The 19,950-nt window shown below is 37.8% G+C and overlaps 1 protein-coding gene across 1 annotated transcript in view; it reads right to left on the bottom strand.

The window, feature by feature from the left end:
- The window catches only part of PPIL4 (peptidylprolyl isomerase like 4), a 160,628-nt gene that overhangs the window by 100,720 nt on the left and 39,958 nt on the right, over positions 1–19,950 (bottom strand). Inside the window, exons 8-9 of the mRNA XM_053710634.1 lie at positions 2,189–2,313; positions 1,151–1,217 (exon numbers count right to left, since the gene is read on the bottom strand). Coding sequence (XP_053566609.1) covers positions 1,151–1,217; positions 2,189–2,313 — 192 coding nt within the window. The remainder of the gene's footprint in view (positions 1–1,150; positions 1,218–2,188; positions 2,314–19,950) is intronic.

Below are 19,950 nucleotides of genomic sequence, written 5' to 3'. Positions count from 1 at the left end.
AGATCAAGGAGGATAAGCAAAGAGAAGTGGCCTATAGGTTTTGCTGTATGTAGGTATTTGGTAACCTTAACAATTGCTGTCTCAGTAGAGTGGTGGGGGCGAAATCCAGATTGCAGTGGGTCAAGGAGGGAGTTTAGTGTAAGGAAATGGGATAGACGTACATATACTAGCTTTTCAAGAAGCTTCGAGGCAAGAGAGAGTAGGGAAATAGTGCAGTAGTTGGATGGGGAGGTTGGGTTGAGAGGTTTTTTGAGGGTAGGTGTGACCAATGCGTGTTTAAGAGATGAGGGAAATATACCAGTGCTGAGGGAGAGGTTGAAGATGTTTGCGAGTCTAGGGGTAAGGGTAGAAGAGAGGGCGGGAAGTAGCTGTGAGGGGATGGGGTCGAGGGGACAGGTAGTAAGGTGAGAGGATAGTATAAGGGCAGAAACTTCATCCTCTGTAACAGGGGCAAAAGAGATAAGTTTATGGCTATGTGGGTTTTGGATGATAGTGAGGTTTTGAGGGGGTTTGAGACAGGTAGCATATTGAGAGCCGATTTAATTTCTGATGGAGTCTAGATGTGAAGCTTATTGTATTAATTATGCATGTTTCTACGCCTTTTGGTACCTAGTGGCTAATTTATTGGGGTTTACACAAGAAGCATCTATTTTGGTGCATTACATTGCCCTGAATAAAGTTATTTTTGCCTTATCAACCTAGATACTTGTTAACTGGAACATATATAAAAGGTTTTGTGTGCTCAATAGTACCCAGTTATATGACATAAGCAAGGAGTTAATAGTACTATTAGTGTATTTTTTAAAGTTATTTCATGCATTTTAAAGTGCTTTACATTTTGCGCTTTATATTGCAATACCTATGTTTAACCTAGTATGCCATATAAAGCGATTATTGAAATAAAACCTTTCCTTCCTCTTTTATTTCAATATAAAATGTTACATCTAATTTGCTAATTGTAATTGTTCATTTATAAGTAAAATTATTCCATAATGCATGAAAAGAGTGAATACAAAGAAATATTCACAAAGAAAGAGATGGGCTCTGTTCCAAAAGAAGTTATAATCTAAGTGATAAAAATAAATATGACTATAAACTAATATTTTTCTCAAGGTGCTATGTAAATATATAGTTAAATAATGAGGATTACCTTTTCAAATTCTATAAAGGCATAACAAAGAGACTCTCCGGTCTTCCAGTCACGAATGATTTCACAGCTAGGAATAAAAGGAATATTTATTAATTTACTTTTTAGGTAGCAACCAACCTTATATTTCTAAGTAAAATGAAAAGGAACACAATGGCCTTCATGCAAAATAACATGTTTTCTTTGACAAATGTACTAAAGTGAATAAATCAAGTTCACTCTTCTGTTGAAGCATGGTGTGTCAATAAAACAGGCTAGGGAAACTGTAAATAAAGGGAAAATGATAGAGTAATAAAGAAGTCCTTGTAGAAAAATGCATTTACACCAGACAATTAGTCATTGCACACAGCCAGTATAAGATAGCTAAGGAACAAAAAGAAAACTAACCAGGAGAGCCCCAATTAGAGTCTCAATCAAACAGAAAACCTGTAGCATGAATTAAAGATTAATGTTTACCATTGTTCCCTAAGAAACCCACAAAAACCTGAGCAGCTTTTTTTTTCATTCTTTTTATAAAGGGTGGATACATTTTGCCAAATAGAGCAAAGTAAAAGTGGTAACACATCTTTACAGTGTAGGGAGAACAACTGTATTATCTTGAAAGATCATTAAAGGGACACTAAAAGAAAAAAAATAACTTTCACAATTCAGATAGAGTATGCAATTTTAAACAACTTTCTAATTTACTTCTATTATCAATTTTCCTTCGATCTCTTGGTATCTCTATTTGACAAAGCAGGAATGTAAGCATAGGAGCCGGCCTATTTTTGGTTCAGGGCCCTGGGTAGTGCTTGCTGATTGTTGGGTACATTTAGCCACCAATCAGCAAGTGCTACCCATGTTCTGAACCAAAAAGGGGCCAACTCCTAAGAAAAATAGATAATAGGAGTAAATTAGAAAGTTGTTTAAAATTGCATACTCCATCTGAATCATGAAAGAAAAAAAATGGGTTTTATATCCCTTTAACAAAGTATACATAAATTATAAACAATGAACTATAGGTCAAAAGAACATCATGTTTAGAAAGAAAAAATAAATTACCTTTTAATTGTGCCAAATCGTGAAAAGATAATCTCAAGGTCCTCATCTGTTGTAACAGGATTCAGCTTACAGACAAAGAGAACATTTTCAGGAGGCTTTACCTCGGCATCAGGGATATCTCCAACCTATTAAAAAGAAATCAGCATGACTTTGTGTTTTATATATGTCACATAAACTGATCAGAATTAAAGCAAAACAAAGGGTATACCTTCCTTGCATTAAAAATCCCATAACATCACTTAAAAACAAAAATCCCATATTCCTGCATGTACATAATAGAGCTGTATTTAGAAATGTGTCCCTCTTTATCTTTAAGATGAACCAGCTTTCATTCTGAGCACACATATCTGCCTTCCACACTGAGCAGAACCACCAGTTTAAGCCATGTGTTGGCAAGTAAGTGATATTCCCCAGATGCATAGGTTGATACTGAAAACAATATGGGCTTGATTAGGAAGCCATGTTGTTTAGAATCACTATTAAAAAAAACTATGCAGACTTATCCTATTTTATTTTTACCTAATTCCACACTAATTCCACAAATTTTTGGAAACTTTGGGATCTCTGTGACTTCCAACTGGAGATTACATTACATCCACATAAGATCATAAAATTGATTACAATTTTGCATTAATGAGACCTTTCTCTTTTTCTTTTTTTTTTATGAAGATGATATCTAACTTATTGATCTCAATCGTAGAATTCAATATTTTAGAAATCCAATGTATGATCATAGCCCAAATTTTTTTAACTTTTGGACATAATCCTAAACAGTGCAGAATGTTAGCATTCGGGAAGCTACATCTATAGCATGCCACTATTCTGGCTTGATTCCATTTTGTAAGCTTGTCAGAGGTGATATAGGCAAAATTTATCAATTTGAGATGGGACTCGCGCCAGGAAGATAAAAGCCTGGCGTTATATGCTCTTTCAATAGTTTTGCTAATTAAATCATCTCTCACTGATTGAATCTCTTTTCTCCATTTTGCAGTTAGTTTATAATGTTATTCTTGCCTTCTTTTTTAGCATTAGTCTGTACCAGTATGAAATCGAAGAAATACCTTTTTTAAAAAGATTTATCCCAACCTCAATATCTTTCCAGCGTTCTGGAAGTGTTCTGGAAGTGATGACGGTAGAGTTGCCCATCTCTTTAAATCGGCACAAATTGTATTAATAATTTCTGGAAAATCGAGTGCATACCACCTTTTCAGGGATCTGGAAATGTTAATACCTAAGGATTTTATATAAGAATTGGCGTCTTTGAAGGTGGAACTAGAGTCTGATCTTTTATTTATCCAGAGAACCTCTGATTTTTCAGTATTTACTCAGTATCCTGTAAAGGAACCGAAGTCCTGAAAAATTTGTGCGAGTATGGGCATATTTATTCTTGTATTGCTGATGAATATCAGTAAATCAATAGCATACAGTGTTACTTGTAGTTCATTATCCCCTATTTTGATTCCTTTTATTTTACTTCTTATTATGAATGCTAGCGGTTCTATAGCTAAATTGAAGAGTAGGGGTGAAAGCCGGCATCCCTGTCTTGTACCCTTTGCTAATTGAAAACCTGAAGAAATATCTCCATTGATAATTAAGGCCGACTGAGGACATCTGTATAGGTGTTTAATGAAAGAAAGAAAGAAAGAAAGAAAGAAAAAAGCCGCTTAATCTAAATTTTTCCAAGGTGGAGTATAAATGATCCCAACTCACGTAATCGAACACCTTTTCTGCGTCGACTGATATTATAGCTTTATCTATATCTTCTTCTTCCCTTTTTTTATTCTCATCATGCGAAAAAAATTCCAATTTAAGAAGAATTTTATATTGGAAAAAGATGTTCTTCCGGACATAAACCCTGTTTGATCTGAATGGATTAATTCCCCAACAAAGATATTCATTCTGTTAGCTATAATCCCTGTTAGTAGTTTATAGTCTGTATTGAGGAGAGAAATAGGGCGGTATGCACTTACATTTTCGGGGGTTCTTATTCTTTTTACAAATTAATGTAATATATGATTTCGTAAATTCCTGGGATATTTTTTCCTTTTTAGCTTTAAGATCTTGACTGAGCATTTTCTCATTTATTAAGAACAAGTCGATCCTAGAGAAGGTCCTATATGTTTTTGATTTGCATGTGTATTCTCTCTGGTCTGGATTTTGAATCCTCCAGATATCTTTTAAATTGAGACACATTGTATTGATTATTCACTAATGATTTATGTCATAAATTAAGCATAATTATGCAATTTGCTAGAGGGTCCACTGGGGGCAGTGTGTAGAATTAATTTCCAGGCAGTGACATCATAGACCAGCCTACCTGATATAGTACCTCCCCTGTTTAGAGTAAATTGGGGAATTTTGAAAAGGCTTGTCTCTTTCCACCATGAGCGGGCAAGGATTAAGGAGTGGAGCTTAGGCTGGGCCCTGTAGGTTAGAATTTGTACTGTTGTGAGTATTGTTTTGATTCATGGTTGTGTTTATTGTATTGTAATGTGTTATCACTGTGTCGAGTATTGTTTCTGTCTTTTGTACTAGTATTGTTTTATTGTATTAACTTTTAATATGGATTGCCAAGTAAATTGTCAATTGATATTATACTGTTTCATGTGTTTTTCTTCCACATATTCGACCATAATACCAAGAACTAAAAAATATTAATGTTGTAATTTGGTTGCATGTTAATTTATTTATTGATATTCATAAATTATTGATGCCTAACCATCACACACATCCTAAACTTCTTGAGGATTTTGATTCCTCTATGGTGTATTCCATGTGACTTTTTATTCTTGTCTGTTCTGTCTATTGGAAATTAAGTAAAAATCACAATGATTTGTCTTGAGTATTAGGACCATAGATTCTACATAATGTTAACCTCTGACTTCCTATTTGTATTTGTACTAAAATGTATCTGCCGTCTAAATCTGTCTTTACTAATTATTTTGTAGATAAGCTCTTTATGCAATAATATAGTTACCCCTCTTTTTCTATTTTTCCTATTTGATGTTCCAAATGCCGCTTCCGGAAACCTCCCGGGAGGACCACCAGACTGCCCTTCCTTGGACTCGGGATGCCTTGTTTACCGATTGACCTCAACAGTGGTGTTTGGAGCAGAGTAGGCACTGTATCCTGTAGCGAGTAGGCAGAGTGGCTGCACATTTCATTCACTGCCGCGTGGTTTCCCCCTACGTCACATCCGGTGTAGCACATGTGCGGAAGCCCCAAATATGCAGACTTTTCTCTGCCACACAAACCTATTCTTAATTACACTGTAACATTTCACCATCTGCTTGATGGGAACACCATTGATAGCAAATGGCAAAGAGCTGACAGCAGCACACACAGAAAAAACATAATTTATGTAAGAACTAACCCGATAAATTAATTTCTTTCATATTGGCAAGAGTCCATGAGCTAGTGACTTATGGAATATACAATCCTACCAGGAGGGGCAAAGTTTCCCAAATCTCAAAATACCTATAAATACACCCCTCACCACACTCACAATTCCGTTTAACGAATAGTCAAGCAGTGGGGTGAGTAAAAAGAATCAAAAAAGGAACTGGAAATATAATTGTGCTCTATACAAAAAATCATAACCACCATAAAAAGGGTGGGTCTCATGCACTCTTGCCAATATGAAAGAAATTAATTTATCAGGTAAGTTCTTACATAAATTATGTTTTCTTTCATGTAATTGGCAAGAGTCAATGAGCTAGTGACGTATGGGATAGTAATACCCAAGATGTGGAACTCCACAGAAGAGTCACTAGAGAGGGAGGGATACAAATAATAACAGCCATTTTCCGCTGAAGAAATTAAATCCACAACCAAAAAAAATAAGTTTTTCTCATACTTGAAAAGAAAAAACTTAAAACATAAGCAGAGGAATCAAACTGAAACAGCTGCCTGAAGAACTTTTCTACCAAAAACTGCTTCTGAAGAGGCAAATACATCAAAATGGTAGAATTTAGTAAATGTATGCAAAGAAGACCAAGTTGCTGCTTTGCCAATCTGATCAACTGAAGCTTCATTATTAAAAGCCCACAAAGTGGAGACTGATCTACTAGAATGAGCTATGATTCTATGAGGCGGGGCCTGACCCGACTCCAAATAAGCCTGATGAATCAAAAGCTTTAACCAAGATGCCAAGGAAATGGCAAAGCTTTCTGACCTTTCCTAGAACCAGAAAAACACTAAAAATAGACTAGAAGTCTTCCTGAAATCTTTAGTACCTTCAACATAATATTTCAAAGCTCTTACAGCATCCAGAGAATGTAAGGATCTCCCCAAAGAATTCTTAGGATTAGGACACAAAGAAGGAACAACAATTTCCCTATTAATGTTGTTAGAATTCACAACTGTAGGTAGAAATTTAAATGAAGTCCGCAAAACTGCCTTATCCTGATGGAAAAATCAGAAAAGGAGACTCACAAGAAAAAGCAGATAATTCGGAAACTCTTCTAGCAGAAGAGATGGCCAAAAGGAACAACACTGTCCAAGAAAGTAGTTTAATGTACAAAAAATGCATAGGATCAAAAGGAGGAGCCTGTAAAGCCTTCAAAACCAAATTAAGACTCGAAGGAGGAGAGATTGATTTGATGACAGGCTTGATAAGGACCAAAGCCTGTACAAAACAGTGAATATCAGGAAGTTTAGCAAGCTTTCTGTGAAATAAAACAGAAAGAGCAGAGATTTGTCCATTCAAGGAACTTGCAGACAAACCTTTATCCAAATCATCCTGAAGAAATTGTAAAATTCTAGGATTTCTAAAAGAATGCTAGGAAAATTAATGAGAAGAACACCATGAAATATAAGTCTTCCAAACTCTTCCTAGAAACAGATTTACGAGCTTGTAGCACAGTATTAATCACTGAGTCAGAGAAACCTCTATGACTAAGCACTAAGCGTTCACTTTCCATACCTTCAAATTTAATAATTTGAAATCCTGATGGAAAAACGGCCCTTGAGACAGAAGGTCTGGCCTTAGAGGAAATGTCCAAGGTTGGCAACTGGACATCAGGACAAGATCCGCATACCAGAACCTGTGAGGCCATGCTGGTGCTACCAGAAACAAAGACTGTTCCATGATGATCTTGGAGATCACTCTTGGAAGAAGAACTAGAGGCGGGAAGATATAAGCAGGTTGGTAAAACCAAGGAACTGCTAAAGCATCCGACTCCGCCTGAAGATCCGTGGACCTGGACAGGTACCTGGGAAGTTTCTTGTTTAGATGTGAAGCCATTAGATCTATTTCTGGAAGACCCCACATCTGAACAATCTGAAAAAACACATCTGGTTGGAGCGACCACTCCCCCGGATGTAAAATCTGACGGCTGAGATAATCCGCTTCCCAATTGTCTACACCTGGGATATGTACCGCAGAAATTAGACAAGAGCTGGATTCCATCAAAGAAAGTATCCGAGATACTTCTTTCATAGCTAGGGAACTGAGAGTCCCACCCTGATGATTGACATATGCCACAGTTGTGATATTGTCTGTCTGAAAACAAATGAACGATTCTCTCAACAGAGGCCAAACCTGAAGAGCCCTGAAAATAGCACAGAGTTCTAAAATATTGATTGGTAACCTTGCCTCTTGAGATTTCCAAACCCCTTGTGCTGTCAAAGATCCCCAGACAGCTCCCCAACCTGAAAGACTTGCATCTGTTTTGATCACAGTCAAGGTTGGACGAACAAAAGAGGCCCCTTGATTTATACAATGGTGATCTAACCACCAAGTCAGAGAGAGTCGAACATTGGGATTTAAGGATATTAATTGTGATATCTTTGTATAATCCCTGCACCATTGATTCAGCATACAAAGCTGGAGAGGTCTAATATGAAAACGAGCAAAGGGGATCGCGTCCGATGCTGCAGTCATGAGACCTAAAACTTCCATGAACATAGCTACTGAAGGGAATGATTGAGACTGAAGGTTTAGACAAACTGTAACCAATTTTATTCGTCTCTTGTCTGTTAGAGACAGAGTCATGGAAACAATCTATCTGAAAACCTAAAAAGGTGACCCTTGTCTGAGGAATCAAGGAACTTTTTGGTAAATTGATGTTCCAACCATGTCTTTGAAGAAACAACACTAGTTGATTCATGTGAGATTCTGCAGAATGTAAAGACTGAGCTAGTACCAAGATATCGTCCAAATAAGGAAACACCGCAATACCCTGTTCTCTGATTACAGAGAGTAGGGCACCGAGAACCTATGAAAAAATTATTGGAGCTGTCGCTAGGCCAAATGGAAGAGCAACAAATTGGTAATGCTTGTCTAGAAAAGAGAATCTCAGAAACCGATAGTGGTCTGGATGAATCGGAATAACATAATTTATGTTAGAATTTACCTGATAAATTCATTTATTTCATATTGGCAAGAGTCCATGAGCTAGTGACGGGCAAAGGAGGGAGGGGCAAAGTTTCCCAAACCTCAAAATGCCTATAAATACACCCCACACCACACCCACAATTCAGTTTAACGAATAGCCAAGAAGTGGGGTGAAAAGAAAGGAGCAAAAAGCATCAACAAGGAATTGGAATAATTGTGCTTTATACAAAAAAAATCATAACCACCATAAAAAGGGTGGGTCTCATGGACTCTTGCCAATATGAAAGAAATGAATTTATCAGGTAAATTCTTACATAAAGTATGTTTTCTTTCATGTAATTGGCAAGAGTCCATGAGCTAGTGACGTATGGGATAGCAAATACCCAAGATGTGGAACTCCACGCAAGAGTCACTAGAGAGGGAGGGATAAAATAAAGACAGCCAATTCCACTGAAAAATTAATCCACAACCCAAATCAAAAGTTTTAATCTTTATAATGAAAAAAACTGAAATTATAAGCAGAAGAATCAAACTGAAACAGCTGCCTGAAGTACTTTTCTACCAAAAACTGCTTCTGAAGAAGAGAAAACATCAAAATGGTAGAATTTAGTAAAAGTATACAAAGAAGACCAAGTTGCTGCTTTGCAAATCTGATCAACAGATGCTTCATTCTTAAAAGCCCAGGAAGTGGAAACTGACCTAGTAGAATGAGCCGTAATCCTCTGAGGCGGGGATTTACCCAACTCCAAATAAGCATGATGAATCAAAAGCTTTAACCAAGATGCCAAAGAAATGGCAGAAGCCTTCTGACCTTTCCTAGAACCAGAAAAGATAACAAATAGACTAGAAGTCTTTCTGAAATCTTTAGTAGCTTCAACATAATATTTCAAAGCTCTTACCACATCCAAAGAATGTAAAGATCTCTCCAGAGAATTCTTAGGATTAGGACACAAAGAAGGGACAACAATTTCTCTACTAATGTTGTTGTGGTTCACAACTTTAGGTAAAAATTTAAACGAAGTCCGCAAAACCGCCTTATCCTGATGAAAAATCAGAAAAGGAGACTCACAAGAAAGAGTAGATAATTCAGAAACTCTTCTAGCAGAAGAGATGGCCAAAAGGAACAATACTTTCCAAGAAAGTAATTTAATGTCCAGAGAATGCATAGGCTCAAACGGAGGAGCCTGTGAAACCTTTAAAACCAAATTAAGACTCCAAGGAGGAGAGATTGATTTAATGACAGGCTTGATACGAACCAAAGCCTGAACAAAACAATGAATATCAGGAAGATTAGCAATTTTTCAGTGGAACAGAACAGAAAGAGCAGAGATTTGTCCTTTCAAGGAACTTGCAGACAAACCCTTATCTAAACCATCCTGAAGAAACTGTAAAATTCTAGGAATTAAAAAAGAATGCCAAGAGAATTTATGAGAAGAGCACCATGAAATGTAAGTCTTCCAAAATCTATCAGATGGCAAAGGATACAATTTCTTAAACCTTGAAGAAGGAGTAAAAGAAGTACTCAGTCTATTCCATTCTCTAGAAATCACATCTGAAATAGCATCAGGAACTGGAAAAACCTCAGGAATAACTACATGAGGTTTAAAAAACGAATTTAAACGTTTACTAGTTTTAATATCAAGAGGACTAGTCTCCTCCATATCTAATGCAATCAACACCTCTTTTAATAAGGAACGAATATACTCCATTTTAAACAAATATGAAGATTTGTCAGTGTCAATATCTGAGGCAGAATATTCTGAACCAGATAGATCCTCATCAGAGATAGATAAATCAGAATGTTGTCGGTCATTTAAAAATTCATCAATTTTATGAGAAGTTTTAAAAGACCTTTTACATTTATTAGAAGACGGTATGACAGACAAAGCCTTCTGAATGGAATTGGAAACAAATTCTCTCACATTAACAGGAATATCCTGAACATTAGATGTTGAAGGACCAGCAACAGGTAATGGATTACTACTAATGGAAATATTGTCTGCATGTAAAAGTTTGTCATGACAACTATCACAAACTACAGCCGGAGGAACAGTTACCACAAGTTTACAACAAATGCACTTAGCTTTGGTAGAACCGACATCAGGCAGCAGGATTCCAGTAGGTATTAGATGTTCTACATCTTCATCAGTCAGAAATCCTAATTGTTTACCAAAATGCAGAATGTTCTCTAATTCTAATTTGTACTTATTATTGTACCAGTCTAATGTATGTTTCTTGACTGCTTAATTGTCTTTCTGCTTCTGCTCTATAGCTCTACAGCTTTGGTAATCATCAGTTTTTCTTTTTATTGGCCACTCCTACTCTATATGTAGCTTGATCTTCCTGTGTATTAGAATCTATTTGTAGATCTTTAAGTTGTTGTAGAGTACATTTGTCTTGGAAATCTAATATATCACTCTCCCTAATGGGAGTTTCTTCATGCCTGTTTGGAGTATGGTTTAGAACTTCCAGAGATATCTCATTTATATTACCACTTGTTTCAACATCATCAATTATACAAGAGAAATGTCTCTTCAGTGTTATATTGTGGAAAAATGTATTTACATCAGTTATAGTTCTGAACAAGTCCAGATCTATAGTAGGGGAAACCCCTAATCCTCTGCTTAGTAGCTTTTCTTCTTCTGGGCTCAGAACATATGATGATAGATTGATCAGTGTTCTTGTTTGCTCCTCTTCTCCCATTTGGCATTCTTTTCTACAGGGAGTGGAGAATTATTAGGCAAATGAGTATTTTGACCACATCATCCTCTTTATGCATGTTGTCTTACTCTAAGCTGTATAGGCTCGAAAGCCTACTACCAATTAAGCATATTAGGTGATGTGCATCTCTGTAATGAGAAGGGGTGTGGTCTAATGACATCAACACCCTATATCAGATGTGCATAATTATTAGGCAACTTCCTTTCCTTTGGCAAAATGGGTCAAAAGAAGGACTTGACAGGCTCAGAAAAGTCAAAAATAGTGAGATATCTTGCAGAGGGATGCAGCACTCTTAAAATTGCAAAGCTTCTGAAGCGTGATCATCGAACAATCAAGCGTTTCATTCAAAATAGTCAACAGGGTCGCAAGAAGCGTGTGGAAAAACCAAGGCGCAAAATAACTGCCCATGAACTGAGAAAAGTCAAGCGTGCAGCTGCCAAGATGCCACTTGCCACCAGTTTGGCCATATTTCAGAGCTGCAACATCACTGGAGTGCCCAAAAGCACAAGGTGTGCAATACTCAGAGACATGGCCAAGGTAAGAAAGGCTGAAAGACGACCACCACTGAACAAGACACACAAGCTGAAACGTCAAGACTGGGCCAAGAAATATCTCAAGACTGATTTTTCTAAGGTTTTATGGACTGATGAAATGAGAGTGAGTCTTGATGGGCCAGATGGATGGGCCCGTGGCTGGATTGGTAAAGGGCAGAGAGCTCCAGTCCGACTCAGACGCCAGCAAGGTGGAGGTGGAGTACTGGTTTGGGCTGGTATCATCAAAGATGAGCTTGTGGGGCCTTTTCGGGTTGAGGATGGAGTCAAGCTCAACTCCCAGTCCTGCTGCCAGTTTCTGGAAGACACCTTCTTCAAGCAGTGGTACAGGAAGAAGTCTGCATCCTTCAAGAAAAACATGATTTTCATGCAGGACAATGCTCCATCACACGCGTCCAAGTACTCCACAGCGTGGCTGGCAAGAAAGGGTATAAAAGAAGAAAATCTAATGACATGGCCTCCTTGTTCACCTGATCTGAACCCCATTGAGAACCTGTGGTCCATCATCAAATGTGAGATTTACAAGGAGGGAAAACAGTACACCTCTCTGAACAGTGTCTGGGAGGCTGTGGTTGCTGCTGCACGCAATGTTGATGGTGAACAGATCAAAACACTGACAGAATCCATGGATGGCAGGCTTTTGAGTGTCCTTGCAAAGAGAGGTGGCTATATTGGTCACTGATTTGTTTTTGTTTTGTTTTTGAATGTCAGAAATGTATATTTGTGAATGTTGAGATGTTATATTGGTTTCACTGGTAAAAATAAATAATTGAAATGGGTATATATTTGTTTTTTGTTAAGTTGCCTAATAATTATGCACAGTAATAGTCACCTGCACACACAGATATCCCCCTAAAATAGCTATAACTAAAAACAAACTAAAAACTACTTCCAAAACTATTCAGCTTTGATATTAATGAGTTTTTTGGGTTCATTGAGAACATGGTTGTTCAATAATAAAATTAATCCTCAAAAATACAACTTGCCTAATAATTCTGCACTCCCTGTATGTCTATCTTCTTCCTTTTTTCATTCCCTTGTGGAGGATCTTTTATCAGTGACCATTCCAAGTTTAAATCGCACTGCTGATTTTCAGCTTTTGTGCTTTTTTGCTTATCGGCTGTTGCTCGTTCTCGGACTCTGTGTAGTCTGTAACATCTTCATCATGTGACTGTCTAGGAGTTGATACAGAGTAACTGCTAGCTTCTCTGCTGGTATCCGAGAAGCTTACTTTCTTATTTCCACTGTAATGTCCCTTGTTTTTGTTGGATTTAGTGTTTTTATGACCTTTATTATTCCTTTTGTCTGTTTGGTCCCATGTGTTTCTTCTAACACTATGGCAATTATACACCCTATTTAGATGGTAATCTTTCTCATCTCTTTCATATTTGGAGACCTTTCTTTCTTAAATTTCTTTCTCTAATTTCTCCAAGTTTTTTTTCTAAATCTTAATCCAAATTTTTGTATTCAGGGTCCTCTTTCTTAATCCTCAGTTTCACTTGTAGGGCTTTAATTTCTTTTAGTATATTATCCCTCTTTGATTTCTTGTGTTTAATCAATTGTTTCATCATAATGATTGGACAGTTTGACAGATTTTCTGTCCACTCATTCATAAATTCTTTATCTTCGTCTTCCATAATCGTAAACTTCTTAAGTCTGAGACCTCTTGGTATAATTTGACTTTGTACATATTTTTTAAAGAACATTATTTCATACCAGAGCTTCAGATCTTTTATTCTGATCTTATTCATCAGACCAAATACTGCCTTTAAATCATTAACATCTGCTGTGAGGTGTGAGTGTGTTGTAATAAGCTTTGAAGTATATTCTGACCGATGGAAACATCCTCCAATGCCTTGCCTGTTGCCATGATTCTTGTAATTATAAATAAATGTGATTATATAATCATCAATGATGTCAACTTAGCCTGGGATTTAGATACACAGTCTTTTTATTTGTGCTTAATTACACTCCAATATATGCGGCTATTCAATACTGTGACCTCTAAAATCGTAATCTTTAGTCTTCAAAAAACACTCTCTGGCATCTGTGTGCAGTGCAAATACCAATTGTTATATGGGAAACACAGTTTATATTATGAATACTTCATCCGCTTAAGAATCCCTTTCTTATTGTTGTATTGTTATTTATATAACGTTATGTTAGTTTATAGGATTTTCTTTTATCTCCTCAAGTCTGAGTGTAATTGCAGTAGTTATGTTCTTGTGTGTCAAACCAATTAACATAAGTTTGAACAAGGAAAATTGCAGTCTGCGGTCTATAAGTGTCAACTTCAAACAGGCTTAACTCTTACAGCATACCAAAAAACAAGATACAGTATAATATACTCAAACTGTTCAATCATAATGATGAAACAATTGATTAAACACAAGAAATCAAAGAGGGATGATATAAAACAAATAAATTAAAGCCCTACAAGTCAAACCAAGGATTAAGAAAGAGGATCCTGAATACAAAAAATTGGATGAAGATTTAGAAAAAAAACGAAGAAATTAGAGAAAGAAATTCAAGAAAGAAAGGTCTTCAAATATGAAAGAGATGAGAAAGATTACCATCTAAATATGGTGTATAATTGCATAGTGTTAGAAGAAACACATGGGACCAAGCAGACAAGAGGAAGAATAAAGGTCATAAAAACACTAAGTCCAACAAAAACAAGGGACATTACAGTGTAAATAAGAAAGTAAGCTTCTTGGATACCAGCAGAAAAGCTAGCAGTTATTCTGTATCAACTCCAAGACAGTCACATGATGAGGATGTTACAGACAGGTAGAAGACAGACGTAGAAAAGAATGCCAAAACGCGAGAAGAGGAGCTAACAAGAACGCTGATCAATCTATCATCATATGTACTGAGTCCAGAAGAAGAAAAGCTACTAAGCAGAAGATTAGGGTTTTCCCATACAAAAAGAGAAGCGCTCTACTAGGAACGAACAACAGCTCATAAGCTAGTTCTAAGGCGATATAGCCACACGGAAGCAGCCTCTTTTAGACCAGTGTGTTTTTCACAAAGGAAAACTTTCCTTAAGTATATCAGTCTGATCCCGCCAAGTAAGGTCAGTCCAGCCCCGAAATACCAGGCAATTCTCCTCTGAACAAGGAACATGACAATCCCAGACTATCGTTTCAGCCTCCTATGGGCCTCGTCAGTGAGGTGCAGCCACATTCCTCAAAGCACACTGGGCAAGGAGTCCAAGTCTGGTTTCCCCCATCACCCATAGGGAGACTTCCCCAGGGTCATATTAATTTGCATACAAAGAGAGAAGCGCTCTACCAGGAACGTACAACAGCTCATAAGCTAGTTCTATGGCGATTTACCACCCGGAAGCAGCCTCTTTTAGACCAGTGTGCTTTTCACAAAGGAAAACTTACCTTAAGTATATCAGTCTGATCCCGCCAAGTAAGGTCAGTCCAGCCCCGAAATACCAGGCAATTCTCCTCTGAACAAGGAACATGACAATCCCAGACGATCGTTTCAGCCTCCTATGGGCCTTGTCAGGGGATTAGGGTTTTCCCCTACTACAGATCTGGACTTGTTCAGAAATATAACTGATGTAAATAAATTTGTCCGCAATATAACACTGAAGAGACATTTCTCTTGTATAACTGATGATGTTGAAACAAGTGGTAATATAAATGAGATATCTCTGGAAGTCCTAAACCATACTCCAAACAGGCATGAAGAAACTCCCATTAGGAAGAGCGATATATTAGATTTCCAAGACAAATGTACTCTACAACAACTTAAAGATCTACAAATAGATTCTAATACACAGGAAGATCAGGCTACATATAGAGTAAGAGTGGCCAATAAAAAGAACAATTCTACTTTCTACCCTGTTAACTCCAGCAGTAAAGAAATAGAATTATTTCAGGAGACAGTCACTAGACAAATCACCAAACTATATAAACAAAAACTAGATCCAAATCTAACATTCCAACAAGATACAGCAACTTAAAGGGACACTGAACCCAAATTTTTTCTTTTGTGATTCAGATAGAGCATGACATTTTAAGCAACTTTCTAATTTACTCCTATTATAAAATGTTGTTCATTCTCTTAGTACCTTTATTTGAAATGCAAGAATGTAAGTTTAGATGCCGGGACATTTTTGGTGAACAACCTGGGTTGTTCTTGCTGATTGGTGGATAAATTCATCCACCAATTAAAAAGATCTGTCCAGAGTCTGAACCAAAAAAGGCTTAGCTTCCTTCTTTTTCAAATAAGGATAGCTAAAGAATGAAGAAAAAATGATAATAGGAGTAAATTAGAAAGTTGCTTAAAATTGCATGCTCCATCTGAATCACGAAAGAAAAAAATTGGGTTCAGTGTCCCTTTAACCTAAAGTGAGAGAAGGGCTCTACATAATCTACAAAAACAGGAAAAACTGATGATTACCAAAGCTGATAAAAGGTGGCTCAATAGTTATCCAAGATATTGATAGCTATACAGCAGAAACAGAAAGACAATTAAGCAATCAAGAAACATACATTAGTCTGGTACAAGACCACACAAATAAGTACAAATTAGAATTAGAGAACATTCTGCATTTTGGTAACCAATTAGGATTTCTGACTGATGAAGATGTAGAACATCTAATACCTAAATATCCCAGAGTGGCAAATTTCAGACATGTCCCAAAAATACATAAAAATGAAACTTCTCCCCCAGGGAGACCAATAGTGTCAGGGATTGGGTCCCTGGGGGAACGATTGGGGGAATAGCTTGAAAATATATTGCAGCCCTTAGTGAATAAATTGCCCGGACACTTAAAAGACACTAAACATTTAATGCAGATAATAGAAACACTAGAGTGGCAAAGTATGTACACATGGATCACTATTGACGTAGGGTCACTATACTCTTGTATCCCACACGATAGAGGAAAAGTAGCAGTGAATTATTTTTTGAAGCACTATACTCAATTCTCAAATGAATTTGTATATTTTATAGATTTAGTTTTAGATTTTTTACTTACTCACTACTATTTTTTGCTTAATGGCACTTACTATCTCCAAAAATGCGGCACAGCTATGGGTGCGAAATTTACACCAACATATGCTAATTTGCATCTTGGATGGATGGAAGCGTGCCGCATTTTTGGAGACAGTAACAGATTTCAGGGTGCAATTTGTCTATATACCAGGTATATAGAAGATTTACTGTTAATTTGGAAAAGAGACGCACATGATATACCAAGTTTTGTAGCACATCTTAATGATAACATTCTCAATCTTAAATTCACTTTCAAAATTGCAAGGGAGGAAATTAATTTTTTGGATTTGACACTGAGGGGCAACACTAAAACTCATAAGATAGAGTCTGAAATATATAGAAAGAAAATCTGAGGAAACACCATACTCAGAGCTGACTCATGTCACCCCCCACACCTCAAAAAAGGTATACCTAAAGGACAATTTGTCCAAATTAAACGGAACTGTACAGACTGAAAGGGACACTGAACCAAAAAAGACATAATTTATGCTTACCTGATAAATTACTTTCTCTTGTGATGTATCAAGTCCAAAATGGGCCTAGATCAAAACTTTGGGATGTCTTAAAAAAATATATATATATATATATTATATATATATATATTTTTTTTTTTATTTTTTTTTTAAATCAAAAAATATAATCTGTCTTAAAATGACAGGGCGGGCCGTGGACTCGTCGTATCATAGAAGAAATCAATTTATCAGGTAAACATAAATTTACTTTTCTTCTACAAGATACGACGAGTCCACGGATTCATCCTTTACTTGTGGGATACCAATACAAAAGCTTTAGGACACGGATGAAGGGAGGGAACAAGACAGGTACCCTAAAAGGAAGGCACCACTGCGTGTAAAACCTTTCTCCCAAAAATAGCCTCCGAAGAAGCAAAAGTATCGAATTTGTAAAATTCTGAAAAAGTATGCAGCGAAGACCAAGTCGCTGCCTTACAAATCTGTTCAACAGAAGCCTCATTTTTAAAAGCCCATGTGGAAGCCACTGCTCTGGTAGAATGAGCAGTAATTGTTTCGGGAGGCTGCTGGCCAGCAGTCTCATAGACCAAACAGATGATGCTTTTCAGCCAAAAGGAAAGAGAGGTAGCAGTCGCCTTCTGACCTCTCCTCTTACCAGAATAGATAACAAACAATGAGGGTGTTTGTCTGAAATCCTTAGTTGCTTGTAAATAGAACTTTAAAGCACGAACCACATCAAGATTGTGTAACGGACGTTCCTTCTTCGAAGAAGGATTAGGACACAGAGAAGGAACAAAAATGTCCTGGTTAATATTCTTATTAGACACAACCTTGGGAAGAAAACCGGGTTTGGTACGCAAAACTACCTTATCTGCATGGAAAATCAGGTAAGGTGAGTCACATTGAAAAGCAGATAACTCTGAAACTCTTCGAGCAGAAGAGATAGCAACCAAAAACAAAACTTTCCAAGATAAAAGCTTAATATCTATGGAATGTAAAGGTTCAAACGGAACCCCTTGCAGAACTGAAAGAACTAAATTCAGACTCCATGGCGGAGCCACAAGTCTATAAACAGGCTTGATTCTGGCTAAAGCCTGACTAAACGCTTGAACGTCTGGTACCTCTGCCAGACGTTTGTGTAAAAGAATAGACAAAGCAGATATCTGTCCTTTTAAGGAACTAGCTGATAATCCTTTCTCCAATCCTTCTTGGAGAAAGGACAATATCCTGGGAATCCTAATTTTACTCCATGAGTGACCCTTGGATTCACACCAAAAAAGATATTTTCGCCAAATCTTATGGTAGATTTTCCTGGTGACAGGCTTTCTAGCCTGAATAAGGGTATCAATAACCGACTCAGAGAAACCACGCTTTGATACAATTAAGCGTTCAATCTCCAAGCAGTCAGACGCAGAGAAATTAGATTTGGATGCTTGAAAGGATCTTGTATTAGAAGGTCCTGCCTCATTGGTAGTGTCCATGGTGGAACAGATGACATGTCCACTAGGTCTGCATACCAGGTCCTGCGTGGCCACGCAGGCGCTATCAGAATCACAGAAGCCCTCTCCTGCTTGATTCTGGCAACCAGACGAGGGAGGAGAGGAAACGGTGGAAAAACATAGGCCAGATTGAAGGACCAAGGCGATGCTAGAGCATCTATCAGCACCGCCTGGGGATCCCGGGACCTGGACCCGTAAAGAGGAAGTTTGGTGTTCTGATGGGATGCCATCAGATCCAATTCTGGAGTGCCCCATAGCTGAGTCAGCTGGGCAAATACCTCCGGGTGGAGTTCCCACTCCCCCGGGTGAAAAGTCTGACGACTTAGAAAATCCGCCTCCCAGTTGTCTACTTCTGGGATGTGAATTGCTGAGAGATGGCAGGAGTGATCCTCCGCCCACCTGATTATTTTGGTTACTTCCGTCATTGCTAGGGAACTCCTTGTTCCCCCTTGATGATTGACGTAAGCTACAGTCGTGATGTTTTCCGACTGAAATCTGATGAATTTGGCCGCGGCTAGCTGAGGCCATGCCTGAAGCGCGTTGAATATTGCCCTCAGTTCCAGAATGTTTATCGGGAGAAGAGCTTCTTCCCGAGACCATAAACCCTGAGCTTTCAGGGAGTCCCAGACTGCACCCCAGCCCAACAGACCGGCGTCGGTCGTTACGATGATCCACTCTGGTCTGCGGAAACACATTCCCTGAGACAGGTGATCCTGAGACAACCACCAGAGAAGAGAATCTCTGGTCCCCTGGTCCAGCTGTATTTGAGGAGACAAATCTGCATAATCCCCATTCCACTGTTTGAGCATGCATAGTTGCAGTGGTCTGAGGTGTATCCGTGCGAAAGGGACTATTGTCCACTGCCGCTACCATTAATCCGATTGTCTTCATGCACTGAGCTACAGATGGCCGAGGAATGGAATGAAGGGCTCGGCAAGTGGTTAAGAGTTTTAACTTTCTGACCTCCGTCAGAAATATTTTCATTTCTACCGAGTCTATCAGAGTTCCTAGGAAGGAAACTCTTGTGAGGGGGGAGAGAGAACTCTTTTTGATGTTCACCTTCCACCCGTGAGACCTCAGAAAGGCCAATACCATTTCCGTGTGAGACTTGGCTCTTTGGAAAGTCGACGCCTGAATTAAGATGTCGTCTAGATAAGGCGCCACTGCT

The sequence above is a fragment of the Bombina bombina genome, chromosome 4 (genome assembly GCF_027579735.1).
Source record: "Bombina bombina isolate aBomBom1 chromosome 4, aBomBom1.pri, whole genome shotgun sequence".
Lineage (NCBI taxonomy): Eukaryota > Metazoa > Chordata > Amphibia > Anura > Bombinatoridae > Bombina > Bombina bombina.
The sequence above is the reverse complement of the archived record's forward strand: the minus strand, read 5'-3'. Positions and strand labels throughout refer to the sequence as shown.